This window comes from Amaranthus tricolor, chromosome 3 (assembly GCF_026212465.1).
Source record: "Amaranthus tricolor cultivar Red isolate AtriRed21 chromosome 3, ASM2621246v1, whole genome shotgun sequence".
In the NCBI taxonomy this organism is placed as follows: Eukaryota; Viridiplantae; Streptophyta; class Magnoliopsida; order Caryophyllales; family Amaranthaceae; genus Amaranthus; species Amaranthus tricolor.
Window position 1 is genome coordinate 380586 of NC_080049.1, and position 13298 is coordinate 393883.

Sequence of the window (13298 nt, forward strand, 5' to 3'; positions counted from 1 at the left end):
TTTGTAATTGCATCCACCATTTTTCTTTAATCTCTTGGATAAAATTAAATACTCTTATCCATACTCTTATAAAAGGTTATTTTAGGGCTGGCAAAAGCTGACCCGACCTGCTAATCTGATCTGAAACCGACCCGAAATTAGCGGGTTTGGGTTTAGATTTTTGACCCAATTAACTAAATGGGTCAACCCGACCTGATCTGTTTATTAAATGGGTTAGGTTCAGGTTGAATATTTAAACCCGAAAAAAACCTGTTTAACCCATTTATTAAATGGGTCAATCAGGTCAGGTCGACCCATATTTAACCCATTGAAAATTTTAAATAAAGTCATAAAGATAACTAGATAAGTGATAAATCATAAACCCTAAAAATCTAAAATAATCATAAACCGTTAAATCCATTGAAAATTCTCTGCGGCGTCTTCCTCAGTTTCTCTTCTGCTTCTCTGTGCGACTGTGCGGCGTGCGCCTTCTCCTTCCTCTTCTTTGCGGCGGCTTCTTCTCTGTGCGACTGTACGTCATCTCCTTCCTCCTCTCTGCGGCACCAAGGTAAGAACTATTTCTTTGTTGCCCGATTTTTCTGATTTTTTTTTATCGATTTTTTTCTGATTTGGATTGTGTTCGATTTTTTTGTTTTTGATTTTATGTTCATTGTCGTTACTGCTATTTTCATTGTTCTTAATGCCATCTTTAATTCTTCATAATAATTTGGTTCGTGTTTGTGTTATTTAGGGTTTGATTTTTTCGACTTTGTTTGTGTTCACCATTTTCACAATGACTTTGTTTGTGTTCCATTTTCACAATGAATATAATATTTGGGTTATATGGGTCAAATGACCTGAAATATATGGGTTTAATGACCTGAAAAAAAAAAGCAGGTTAAATGGGTCATTAGCAGGTTGACCCGACCTGCTACAGATCATGTCGGGGTTTCAATTTTGACCCATTTAATTAAATGGGTCAGGTTCAGGTCAAGGGTCTATTGAACCATTTATATATGACCCGAACCTGAAAATGACCCAACCCGACCTGTTTGACACCCCTAAATTTATTTAGTATCACATTTATTGCACTAACAATAAATATTATAACTGTTTGTACTCCACTTAAAAAATCACCCTATTTTTGTTTGATGCAATTCGAGACTAGAAGGAATAAAATTATATGTATTTTGATTCTTTTACATGAATGTACGGACTATGTATTATACTGATGGAATATACGTTAGACAGTATGTGAGACCGAGTCAAACGAATACTATTAGCCAATAACCCAATCCTTATAATTCGCCACCCTTTTCATTTTTTCGCCACCCCCTAGTAAATTACCATATTGCCCTTGGTTTTTGAAAAAATTACAATTATACCATTGAAGCTAAAATTTTCTATAAAAACCACAATCACACTAAAAATACTCTCACTACAACTAAAAACCAACATACAAAAGCAAAATTTGGGAGCAAAAATTAAGTTCAATCCGGAATTTATCAATCGAGGTAAGTTATTTGTAATTAAATTTAATCACGAAAAAAAAAAAAAAAAAATTATAGGAGTCGCCCAGATCTGGGCGACTGGACCCCGGTTCAGTCGCCTAATTTTAGGCGACTGAACCGGGGTCGAGCCGCCCAGATCTGGGCGACTCCTATAATTTTTTTTTTTATTTATTATTAAATAAATGTTTATGTTTTGTGTATATAAAAATTTTTGTTTTTTAATTTTTTCCTTATATTTAGGAAAAATATATTTAAAGTTTGAAATTTTAAAAAAAAACCTGATTTTTATTAATAAATTAAGTTATTTGTAATTAAATTTAATCACGAAAAAAAAAAAATTAAAGGAGTCGCCCAGATCTGGGCGACTCCTTTAATTTTTTTTTTTTTTTTTATTTTTTCCGTATGTATTTTATTAATTTTATTATTATTAATTTAATTATTATTATTATTGTATTGTTATTTTTGTTAATATTAAATATATGTTAATGTTATTATTATTAATATTATTATTATTATTATTATTGTGATTGTTAATTTTGTATTATTAAATATATGTTAATGTTGTTATTATTAATTTTATTATTATTATTGTTATTGTTATTTTTATTTATTATTAAATATATGTTTATGTTTTGTATATATTTTTTTTAATTAAATGTTAATAATTTTTTGTTTTTTTTTGTTATTTTTTTCCATATTTTATTTATGATTATTATGTATTTAGAAATATTATTATTTATAATATTGAATGAAACCGTAAAAAATTGTAGAAAATGGCTGGTAATCAAGGAAAAGGAAAGGGTTTTTTTAGGCAATTGTTGAGAGGTAATAGTTCTAGGCCTACCTTACTCAGAGGGGACCCGCATGAGAGAGGGGTCACGGGTTCTGCTAGGAGGGCTAGGCAGGAAGAGGCGGCCAGACACAGTGAGGCGCAAAGGTCGAGTACGCTGAACCAAGTGCGTACTCATTTTGATGACCAGGCTGATAGCCTCCAGAGTAGTTGGGGGGTTTATAGTGATGATGATAATGATGCTGATGATGTTCAGTTCCAAGGTCCTGAGCCTGCCCCATTGGACTGGACTATAGTTCGTGGCCCCGAAGGCAGATTTGCCCGTGGCGGCCCTAGTTCTTCCGCCGCATCTGAGCGTGCAGGAGGAAGTTTTGTCGATAATGAGCCGCCATGGGGCAGGCCCTCACAGTCCACTAACACAGACTGGTTAGTGACATCACCCCAGCCCGGGGGGCCGACAGATACGCGACTGATCCCTAGCTATGGCGGGCACATAGCTAAACTTATTTATGACGGCTCCGAGCGTACGCCTCCGATTCTGGAGTGCCGTATTAGGAAGAGACCGGTGGAGTCCATCATCGGATTGACGGATTTGTCCGTTGAGCTAGTCGATTTTCTACCTTCCACTTCCCTCGGTCGACTACCGGTCATTATGCACCAGCACATCGACTCTGCTTTGATATCGGCGTTCGTCGAGAGGTGGCAGCCGGATACGAACACCTTTCACATGCCCTGGGGAGAGATGACGATTATGTTGCACGACGTGCAACGCATATTGGGCATTTCTATTGATGGTTCTCTGCCGGCTGAGCCTTCGGAGGCGGAGTGGGAGGTTGGTATCACCAATCTGGTCGGCGAGCCTCTGTCTGAGCTTCGACGTAAAGGTTCATTCACCAGCGGATGCATAAGCGTTGCTGAACTGATGCGGCTGTGTCATAGGTCGCATGCCTTGGATACCCAGACCACAGCGTACTACATGGCTGTCATTGGCTCTACCTTGTTGGCGGATAAGACCAGGACTGACATGCGACCTCACCCGATAGTTGTCGTCAACGACGATGAACAGGACGTGGCTTGGGGTGCGGTGACTTTGGCGTTCTTGTACAGGCAGCTCGGAATGGCATCTAGGGCTGGTTGCAAGACCATTGCTGGATGCCTCACATTGCTCCAGACATGGATCTATGAGTACTTCCCCGCTTTCCGCCCTCATCCTCGCCGAGATGATGTGCCAAACACGACTAGGGCGGAGATGTGGACGCCGAAGAAAGTAGGTCGTGAGCTGGACAGGTTGATATCATTCCGCAAGGTTCTGGACTCAATGACAGAGACTCAGGTATTTTACATTACATTTTGTCATGCATGTTGTTTTTTATCTGTAGGAAATTTGTTTTTTAACTTGGCCTGTAAGCAGGTTGAATGGACTCCCTACAATTGTGGAGCTGTTGCGTTGCTGCATGAGCACCCACGCACCACAGTCATCGGGGGTATCACCTGCTTTGATGTTGTGGAGGTGTATTTGCCGGAGCGGGCATTGCGACAGATTGGGTTCGTGCAGTCTATTCCTCCAGCTCCTATGAGACCAGCCAAGGCTCTTCGACCGGCACACGGAACCTACTCCGTGACCTTTCCTTCTTCTGCTGCTGCATTTGTGGAGGCGTGGAGTAGGTTCCCCTACAGTGGCCGCCTTGTTGAGCAGGGACTTCGACGGGCTACTGTTCCTTCAGAGACTGAACCTAATTACGTTGAATGGTTCAGAGTTTGCTCGCACCCGTACATATCCCGAGACGAATTGCTGGCTTCCGGTCCTGGTCCTGGTCAGAGCAGATCTGATTACGTGAGTTTTATTATAAATTTTTTTTCAAGTTTCTTTTATTTAATGATTTAATAACGCACATTGTACTGTTGTGTTTTCAGTTCGCGAAAGAATGGGCCAGTCGATTCTCTCCAGTGGCAAGACTACCTACGCGGCTTGCGGATTTGAACTCCCGTCAACGACATGCGTTAGAAATATACCTTAATGATTGTAGAGAATTATATGATCAATGGCATACTGATCAAGGGCAAGGCCCTGAATAGTCTGTACTGAAACTATTTTACATTATTTATTGCATTTAATTTCGTCAATGATTGCATTTAATTTACATAAATATACACACTAACCCACATCACACAAATACATGTATATTTGTCTACCAGCATTATAAATTCCTCCTATTAATCAAAGAAATAAATAAATTGTTAACAGCACACACTGTAGTATAATTATGGATTATATACAACTTTTAATGAATGTCGTGTATAAATTCTATGGAGTATCTAAATTTACAGCATCGTCAGCGGTGTTATTTGTTGGTGGGGGTGCCCCGCGTAGATTATTCCACAGCATAATCCTCGTAGTGAAATTTGTGTCAAGATCTTTCGCGAAATTGTCAGCTGCTTGTTTCCAACGTGGGTGGATCGGCGGCAGAGGGGATGAATCGTCGTTCATAAAAAGTTGAACAAAATGATTTCGATTAACCCAAAGTATATGTATTAGTTTATTTACACTTCTCGCGGCCTGTGATTTTCTTAAAGGAAGAATCAAACAGTTGTTTAATGAATCACCGTTAGCAGAACCATAAAAAGCAATGGCAATGTTAAGAAACGTTGCTGCAGAGTAGAAAGCCATCGGTGCATCGAACCAGTGCATGAAAGGAGCAGGTCCATCGGTGTGTGAACCTACTCTGAATATTGACTCGTCTAGTGACTCATGAGATAGATACAAAGTTAGGTATTGCGCTCTGTTCATTTGCATTTCCATACTCATAGCACGTCTTAAAATAGGCCATGCTTCCTCGCCTCCCAGCTCTGTGACGGCAATTGCTCTAAATCCACAGTTACCATCACCTAACACATCAATCCAGTCGAACAAATAAGGAGGAAGCATGAATGGGATGTAATCAGGCCATGGAAACTGTGAGAAATCACGACCTCCTGGATCATCTACAATAAATGTAAATTAAGTTAATATAAACACAATAACAAATAATTAATGAAAAAAACTAAAAATTAATTCAATTACCGGATAAGTTGAAACTGAACTTAATTCCTACTGAAGATTGCGTCTCTCGGCCACTAGATCTGCCACTTGATCTCCCGCGGGAAGAAGATCTAGACCCTCGACCACGAGAAGATGATCGGCTATATTCAAATGAACTTTTTCTCCTTCTCATGGTTTTACTAGTGCTTGGTCTTCCCTTTCTCGGTGGACTAGCGTAAGGCTCAGGTATATCCGCACCATCTGGGTGTAATTCATATTCAAGTACCTCAGCCATTCGGCGAACAAAAGCGGGATCAGATTTAAGGACTTCATCGACCAGAGATTGAAAGTACTCTTTGTCATTGGCGTTCGCGTTTCGTACTTCTTCATTGGGTTCGTCTCCTACCTCTGTGTACCTCAAAGTACTCTAGAATTCATGAATGTCATACAAGTACAAAGCACCATGTGATCCAATTTTTATTTGTAAATAACATGCACACGGCAATCCATGCGTTTTTACCTGGGAAGACGTCACGAATAGCTGCAGATAAACCTTCGTCACGATCGGTTACAATGACGCTAGGAGTCTGAGCACTGCCGAAAATATCTCTCAATCCCTGCAGCACCCACGAGTACGACACAGCCGCCTCATCTCGCATCAAACAAAACGCAACCAAGAAGTTGTGATTTGTTGGCGTCATTCCGATGACTTCACATAGTGGCCACTTTGATTTGTTCGTTTTGTACGTTGTATCTATCAGCACAACATACGGCCACGTACGTATCATTTGGATTGAAGTAGGATTTGCAATTAAAAGTCTGCTCAAGTGCCCGTCATTATTCAACTCTGTCCAGACCACATAATTATGTTCTGTGGCCATATGAAGACAGTGTTGAAGGGGAGTCATGCCCTCCATTTCATCTCTCCTTATTGATTGCCTAATATTATATATCTGATTCATACTAGCATAAAAACCAGGAAAATTATCTCTAATAGAATTCATAATAAAGGCCGGTTGCATTCCGGTTGCACTAAGCTGTCGTATGTGCTCCCGAATATCTACATTAATCCTCGCCCTTACATGACCATCTCTGTACACCAAGAACGGGTGGTTATGTTTTCCCTTTACACCAGGACACACCCTTACCGTCCAAGGTCTTTCTCCTGGTTTACGATTACTTCCTACAATCATAAATTTACACCCACAACTCCTACTTTTAGAACCAGGTCGGGCAGCATTATCTACATTATCTACATCACCCCTAAGTTTACCATAGCGGTGACATCTTAAATAACAACTAACTCTGGAACGTCCTTCTTTCTTTTTATAAGAAGCACGTGTAAATAGAAAACCGATTGTAATTGCTATCGCATCGGCCCAACTATGTAACTCATCTATGGAGATAAATTCCCTATCCGTAACAAAGCGACCGGAGTAGTCTACGTTGTCTCCAAAATTTTCAAACTCCTGCACATTTGAAATGATATAAATTAAGTATATTAATGACTACAATAATAATATTTGGATTAATAATAACAACAACAACAACAATAATAATAATAATAATAATAATAATAATAATAATAATAATAATAATAATAATAATAATAATAATAATATTTATAATAATAATAATATTAATAAATAAATAGATAACGATAAATCAAATTAATAATGACAATAACAATAATAATTTGAATAATAATAAAAACATTACGTTAACAAAAAAAATTTAAAATAAATAAATAATGACAAGAAAAATAATAACAATAATAATAATAGTTATAACAATAATAAATAAATAAATAATTATAACAATAATAAATAAATAAATAAATAATAGTTATAACAATAATAATAATAACAATAATAATAATAATAATAATAACAACAAATACAACAATAATAATAATAATTATAACAATAATAAATAAATAAATTACGTAAATTAAAATATTAAAAAATTTAAAAAATAAAAATATCAACAATAAAAATTAAAATAATGACAACAACAATAATAATACTAACAATAATTATAAAAATAATTTAAAAATACATTAATACGTAAATTTAAAAAAAAAAAAAAAAAAAAAAAAATAGCAGTCGCACAGATCTGGGCGACTGAACCATGGTCCAGTCGCCCATATTTGTGCGACTTGTTTTTTTTTTTTTTTTTTTCCTTCGAACGGCAATTTTACGTACCGCATCCGACTCATAGTCGCTTTCGTTAGCCATATTCAACCAACTACGCCTTACAACTTCATTAACACTTTTTAGAGAGATAGTACCAGTTTTTAGTGAGATAGTACCGTGTTTCAATTCGTATTTCAAACGCATCTCAGAGTTCGATATATATAGACAAATCATCCTCATTAAATTCTTAATAGTGTTATTAAGCGTGATTTACATTTATTAATTATTTTTTAACTCCAATGGCATTTTTGTAATTCTTTTAAATCCAGGGGCAATTAAGTAATTTTGGAGGGGGTGGCGAAAAATAGCAACACCCATCTCTAAATAGTGTGTTATGAGTTGCCAATCTCTAACGAAGTTATCTTTTTACAAAGCAAAGACTAGATTTTACCTTTTTTCCCTAAAACTTTATTCTTATGATTTTCTCATGTCTTTAAATTTGTTCTTTCTGTAATTCTGTACAATTTTTCTAATTTTTATTTTTCTAAACCTAGATTTTGTAGTGTTATTTTTAACGGATCAAACTCAACTATTTTATCAAATACTCCTGATACAACCATTCAGAAAAGAAGACTCAAGCGATCAAGTTTCTTGGAAATTTATTTTTATAAAGCTTTAAATTATTTTTTATTGGAAAGATGTATGTAATATTTAATATATATTTATAAATCACTAGATAAAAAAGCACCATAGAAACCACAAATTGGAGCAAGAATCTCCCAATAAACTGAGTGTACGTCGGTGCATACACGCCAAGTTATCAATTTGTAATTGATAGAAGGTTAATTACTAAATAAAATAAAAATTTAAAATATTAAAAAATAAAAGTTAAACTCAAAAATTAAACTTACATGATTTCTCATTTTAATTTTCTTAAAAATTTCCAATCTTTTTATAATTTAATTTTGTGTTCACTTTTTAAATTTATTTATTTAAAATAACTTATTTTATAGATATAAAATTACTTTGATGCATTCTTAATAAACACCCCTTATAGTTGGGAATATTAATGTTTAATTAAAAGTTAAGATTATTTTAAGAAAAATCAGTAAAAAAGAAAATTAAATTATTTTGAATAATTTTTTTTTAAATGTATAATAATTCGGAGTATATTTCTTTAAAATGCTTATACACATACCAAACTTTTATTAAAAAAACTAATCAACGGATCAAATGGGTGACTTGAATTGACGAGCAGTGATCAATTATTAGCAGTCTGCCGAACACGATCATTTGCCATTAATGCCAACAAGGAATCCACCCAGATTGAATCATACACCAACAACGACTTTTACTCTAAGACGGCTATATTAATAACTTAATACTGTTAATAAATCCACAAATAAACAAATACTCCTAAAATCCTAATCAATTTGTGATTGATATCCTACTTTTAATTGAAAAAAATGCCTATACATACCAAATGTTTATTAAAAAAATGATCAGCTAATCAGATTGGTCAGTTCAATTGACTATCAGTGATCAATTGGGTTTTTGCCATAGAGTAATCAGTGTGTATAAATAAATGATTATGACATTAAAAAGCAACAAGACAATTACATAATATTAAAAAAAAAAAAAAGATAAGATAGAGAGAGAAAAAAAGAGAAATGGGAGAGCAAGAATACTATCCTCTGTTTGAGACAAAGCAATCAAAGGGAAGATTGATTTACAGAGCATTTGCAATCTCTAAATTTGTAGCAATTTCTGGAATATTGCTTTATAGAATTACTAACAAAGATGAAGAAGCACAGGGAGGATTGGGTTGGATGGTGCTGTTTTTATCAGAAATTTGGTATGCATTTAGCTGGATACTCACTCAAGTTCTTCGATGGGATTGTACCTATCGTTGTACTTTCAAAGATAGGCTCTCCATCAGGTAACTTTTCACTTTTTTTACCCAAACGTAATTATTGTTTCTTCATTTCTCTTTCTAATGTTTACGAGAAACTTTTGTGTGGACTTAATTGTAGAATAGTAGGCTAGTGGGTGGAGTGTAAAAAGTATGAGTTTGTCGAGTGAAGAGTAAGGAGGGAGAGTCAAGAGCGTAAAACACTAGTTTACTAATCTAATCACGGTTCATATCAATGGTTTAAACTTTAAACAACTCATTGTGAAGAAAGTCGATAATTCATCAAAAATGAAATTCAATTAATTATTTTATATTTTTCCAAAATTGTAGTGACGTCGATTGACATCACCGACCACCTAAAATTCACCCTTGTTAGCAAGGGATATTCAAGCTAGTTAACTTCTATCTTCATTATGTTTTTGACGGAGTATACAACATAGGCATCAAATGTTGCATAAAGCTCCTAAATGTTTGCTAATATTTCTTCTTCTACAAGGTATGAGAAGGACTTGCCTAAAGTGGACATATTTGTATGCACCGCAGACCCGATCATAGAACCACCACTACTGGTTATCAACACGGTTCTATCATTAATGGCATACGACTACCCACTAGAAAAGCTCAGCATCTACTTATCTGATGACGGTGGCTCAATTTTAACATTTTACGCACTTTATGAGGCCTTACATTTCTCAAAGAATTGGTTACCTTACTGCAAAAAATATGATGTTCAGCCAAGGTCTCCTGCAGCTTATTTTCGATCAATGCCCAAGTCTACTGATCATAATCATTCTATTGATATGGCTTCTATCAAGGTAATTTCAACTCATTTACTGATCAGATTCATCTTAAGCAACTTAGACTACTGATCTGCATAATGTCTTTTTGTGCAAACGAAGAAATTATACGAAGAAATGTGCAACAACATTGAGACAGTAACAAACACAGGCACTATACCAGAAGAAGTACGTGCTCAACACAAAGGATTTTCCATATGGGACGATAATTACATCTCTAAGCGTGACCATGATACTATTCTTCAGGTTAATTTTCTTCACAAGACTAAAACATTAAATCCATTATGCAAACATAATGCAAATAGTTAATAGTTTACTATGTTTGCACCATGAATATACATGAGTGCTTGAGTTGTAAAGACTAAAGATACTATTTAGATAAAAAATAAAAAAAAAAAAAAAGAAAAAATCTCAAAAAGCCGTCTTCTTGTGTGTGTGGTTGTAGATATTGATTGATGGAAGAAATAAAGAAGAAAAAGATGTTGAAGGTTACCAACTGCCTACACTTGTTTACTTGGCTCGCGAGAAAAGGCCTCAACATCCCCATAACTTCAAAGCTGGTGCTATGAATGCCTTGGTAAATCACTCGTCTATATTGGCTCGCGAGACAAGGTTTTCCTTTCACTAAAAAAAAACATTTTCTAAATGCAGCTAAGAGTGTCATCTGAAATAAGCAATGGGTCGATCATCCTTAATGTTGATTGCGACATGTATTCAAATAATTCACAGTCCATACGCGATGCACTTTGTTTCTTCATGGATGAGAAGAAGAGCCATGACATTGGTTTTGTGCAATTTCCACAAAAGTTTGAAAACATTACCAAGAATGATCTTTATGGTTCTGCACTTCTACTAATTAGTGAAGTAAGTAGTACTAGTGGTAACAGTATTTCATTATATTATTCCAAATAAAACAAATATTGTTAAGAAAACTAATCTTACACTAAGACACATTTTCTTCAACTGGCTTGTCATATATGAAGGTAGAATTTCATGGTTTGGATGGCTTAGGAGGTCCCATGTATATTGGCACCGGCTGCTTCCATCAAAGAGATATATTATGCGGGAAGAAATACTCCAAGGAACACAAGACAATTGATTATTGGAAGACCCAAAATGACTTTAAAGTAGAAGGAACGATTGATGAACTGGAAGAGAGAGCCAAAACGCTTGCTAGCTGCACCTATGAGCTAAACACACAATGGGGAAAAGAGGTTGCCTCTTTCAACATTTTGTTTTCGTTTTAAATCTAGATTTCTCTTATATGAAGTTATTTACTCGAACTATTTCTAGTAGTGAATTGAACTCTTATGATATGCACTTTAATTAACCATCACTTAATGTTTCGAAATTACAGATAGGGTTGAAATATGGATGTCCGGTGGAAGATGTGATAACGGGGTTAGCAATCCAATGTAAAGGATGGAAATCGGTGTATTTCAATCCCAAAAGAAGCGGATTCCTAGGCCTCGCAGCTACAACTTTAGAAGATTCTCTGGTTCAACACAAAAGATGGTGTGAAGGTGATCTCCAAGTTATGTTGACTAATTGTCCTTTTAAATATGGGTACAAGAAGATCAGCCTAGGTCTTCAATTGGGTTATTCTAACTACTGCTTTTGGGCTCTCAATTCCCTTGCTACCTTGTGTTACTGTACCATTCCTTCTCTTTACTTGATCGCAGATATTCCCTTATTTCCTAAGGTAATTTTTTATTACTTTCTAGTTTGATTTTTCTGACTATTTTATCTATACAATTTCGAGTATATTTTAGGATCACAAATATTGTGGAGAAGATGAAAAGTTCGCACATGTGCAAAGAAGGAATATTAGTTTAGTGATAAGGAAGATAGAAAGTTGGATTTGGGGACTTAAAAAGAGGGCGTGAAAGAACAAAAATGACCTGAAGCGCAAAAGTGGAAAAGGATATGAATAATTAAACTTACAAGATGAAATTGTGAAAATTTGAAATGAATGGAGAAAAAAAATTCACGTGGACGAACATTAAAATAGATCTATTGGCTGACTCGATCTTTTGGGATTAAAACTTTGGCATTGTTGTGTATATTGAGGTGTTATTTAAGTCTAGAATATATAAAGCTCTATTTGAATTTTGTTTTGCAGTTATCAAGCCCATGGTTTCTTCCATTTGCCTACACCATCACTGCCATATACACTTACAGTCTAGCAGAATTCCTACTCTGTGGAGGAACTATCTTAGGCTGGTGGAATGAACAAAGAATGTGGCTCTACAAACGAACATCGTCATACCTCTTTGCACTCATTGACACAATTATGAAGTTCCTTGGATTTTCAGAGATGAAGTTCGTCATCACGAGCAAAGTCGCTGATGAACAAGTGTCTCAACGGTACCTCAACGAGATAATGGAATTTGGAGTCCATTCTCCTATGTTCACCATCTTGGCTTCTATTGCATTGATTAATTTGTCATCCTTTTCAGTCTTAATAAAAAAAATGTTCGTAGGGGATGAACAGAGAAAAAAGATGATTATGGAGAAACTAAGCTTACAGATTTTGTTATGCGGTGTGTTAGTTTTAATCAATTTCCCATTGTTTAAAGCTATTTTTATTAGGAAGGACAAGGGTAAGATGCCTAATTCTGTGACAACAAAGGCAGCAGTTGTATCTATTATAATTGTTCTTTGTTTTAGTCATTATCTAGGGTTGTTTATTTGGCAAGTTTAATTAGTATCGGGATGGAAACTTAATAATTGTAAAAGATGGAAGGTGATTCTTGGTTTAACACTGAGTTTTGGGGTTTTTATTATTTCTGTGTTGTTTTTTTTCAATTGTAATGGTGATAATATATACATGAGTTCCGAATAACTGCTCCTAAATAACTGTCATTAACTGCTATACTAAATAACTGCTATATATGTAACTGCAATACATAATCTAACACTTCCCCTCAAGTTGGGTCAGAGGGCTACCAACACCCAACTTGCATAAAACTTCTTCAAAGAACTGAGTTCTAACTGCCTTTGTAAGAATGTCTGCTAGCTGATCTTTTGATTTTACATGTGGAAGGTTGATTACATGGGCTTCTAATTTCTCCTTTATGAAATGTCTATTGACTTCTACATGTTTTGTGCGATCATGTTGAACTGGGTTTTCTAAAATGTTGATAGCCGCTTGA

The 13298-nt window shown here is 35.3% G+C and overlaps 3 protein-coding genes across 3 annotated transcripts; 2 read left to right on the forward strand and 1 right to left on the reverse strand.

The window, feature by feature from the left end:
• The first annotated feature begins 2199 nt into the window (after positions 1–2199).
• Positions 2200–4537, forward strand: LOC130807958 (protein MAINTENANCE OF MERISTEMS-like). Its single transcript, XM_057673370.1, has 3 exons — positions 2200–3613; positions 3692–4114; positions 4195–4537. The coding sequence occupies exons 1-3, from the start codon at positions 2264–2266 to the stop codon at positions 4354–4356; spliced, it is 1935 nt and encodes a 644-aa protein (XP_057529353.1). The 5' UTR covers positions 2200–2263; the 3' UTR covers positions 4357–4537.
• On the reverse strand, positions 4404–6497 carry LOC130807988 (uncharacterized). Its single transcript, XM_057673416.1, has 2 exons — positions 5342–6497; positions 4404–5262 (listed from the first exon to the last, which is right to left on the reverse strand). The coding sequence occupies exons 1-2, from the start codon at positions 5592–5594 to the stop codon at positions 4586–4588; spliced, it is 930 nt and encodes a 309-aa protein (XP_057529399.1). The 5' UTR covers positions 5595–6497; the 3' UTR covers positions 4404–4585.
• A 2346-nt stretch (positions 6498–8843) lies between these two features.
• LOC130807954 (cellulose synthase-like protein E1) lies at positions 8844–12988 on the forward strand. The gene is made up of 8 exons (XM_057673364.1): positions 8844–9373; positions 9843–10161; positions 10246–10389; positions 10589–10720; positions 10795–11007; positions 11127–11357; positions 11501–11845; positions 12266–12988. Exons 1-8 carry the CDS (start codon positions 9105–9107, stop codon positions 12845–12847), a joined length of 2235 nt encoding a protein of 744 aa, XP_057529347.1. The 5' UTR covers positions 8844–9104; the 3' UTR covers positions 12848–12988.
• The last annotated feature ends 310 nt before the right edge of the window (positions 12989–13298 follow it).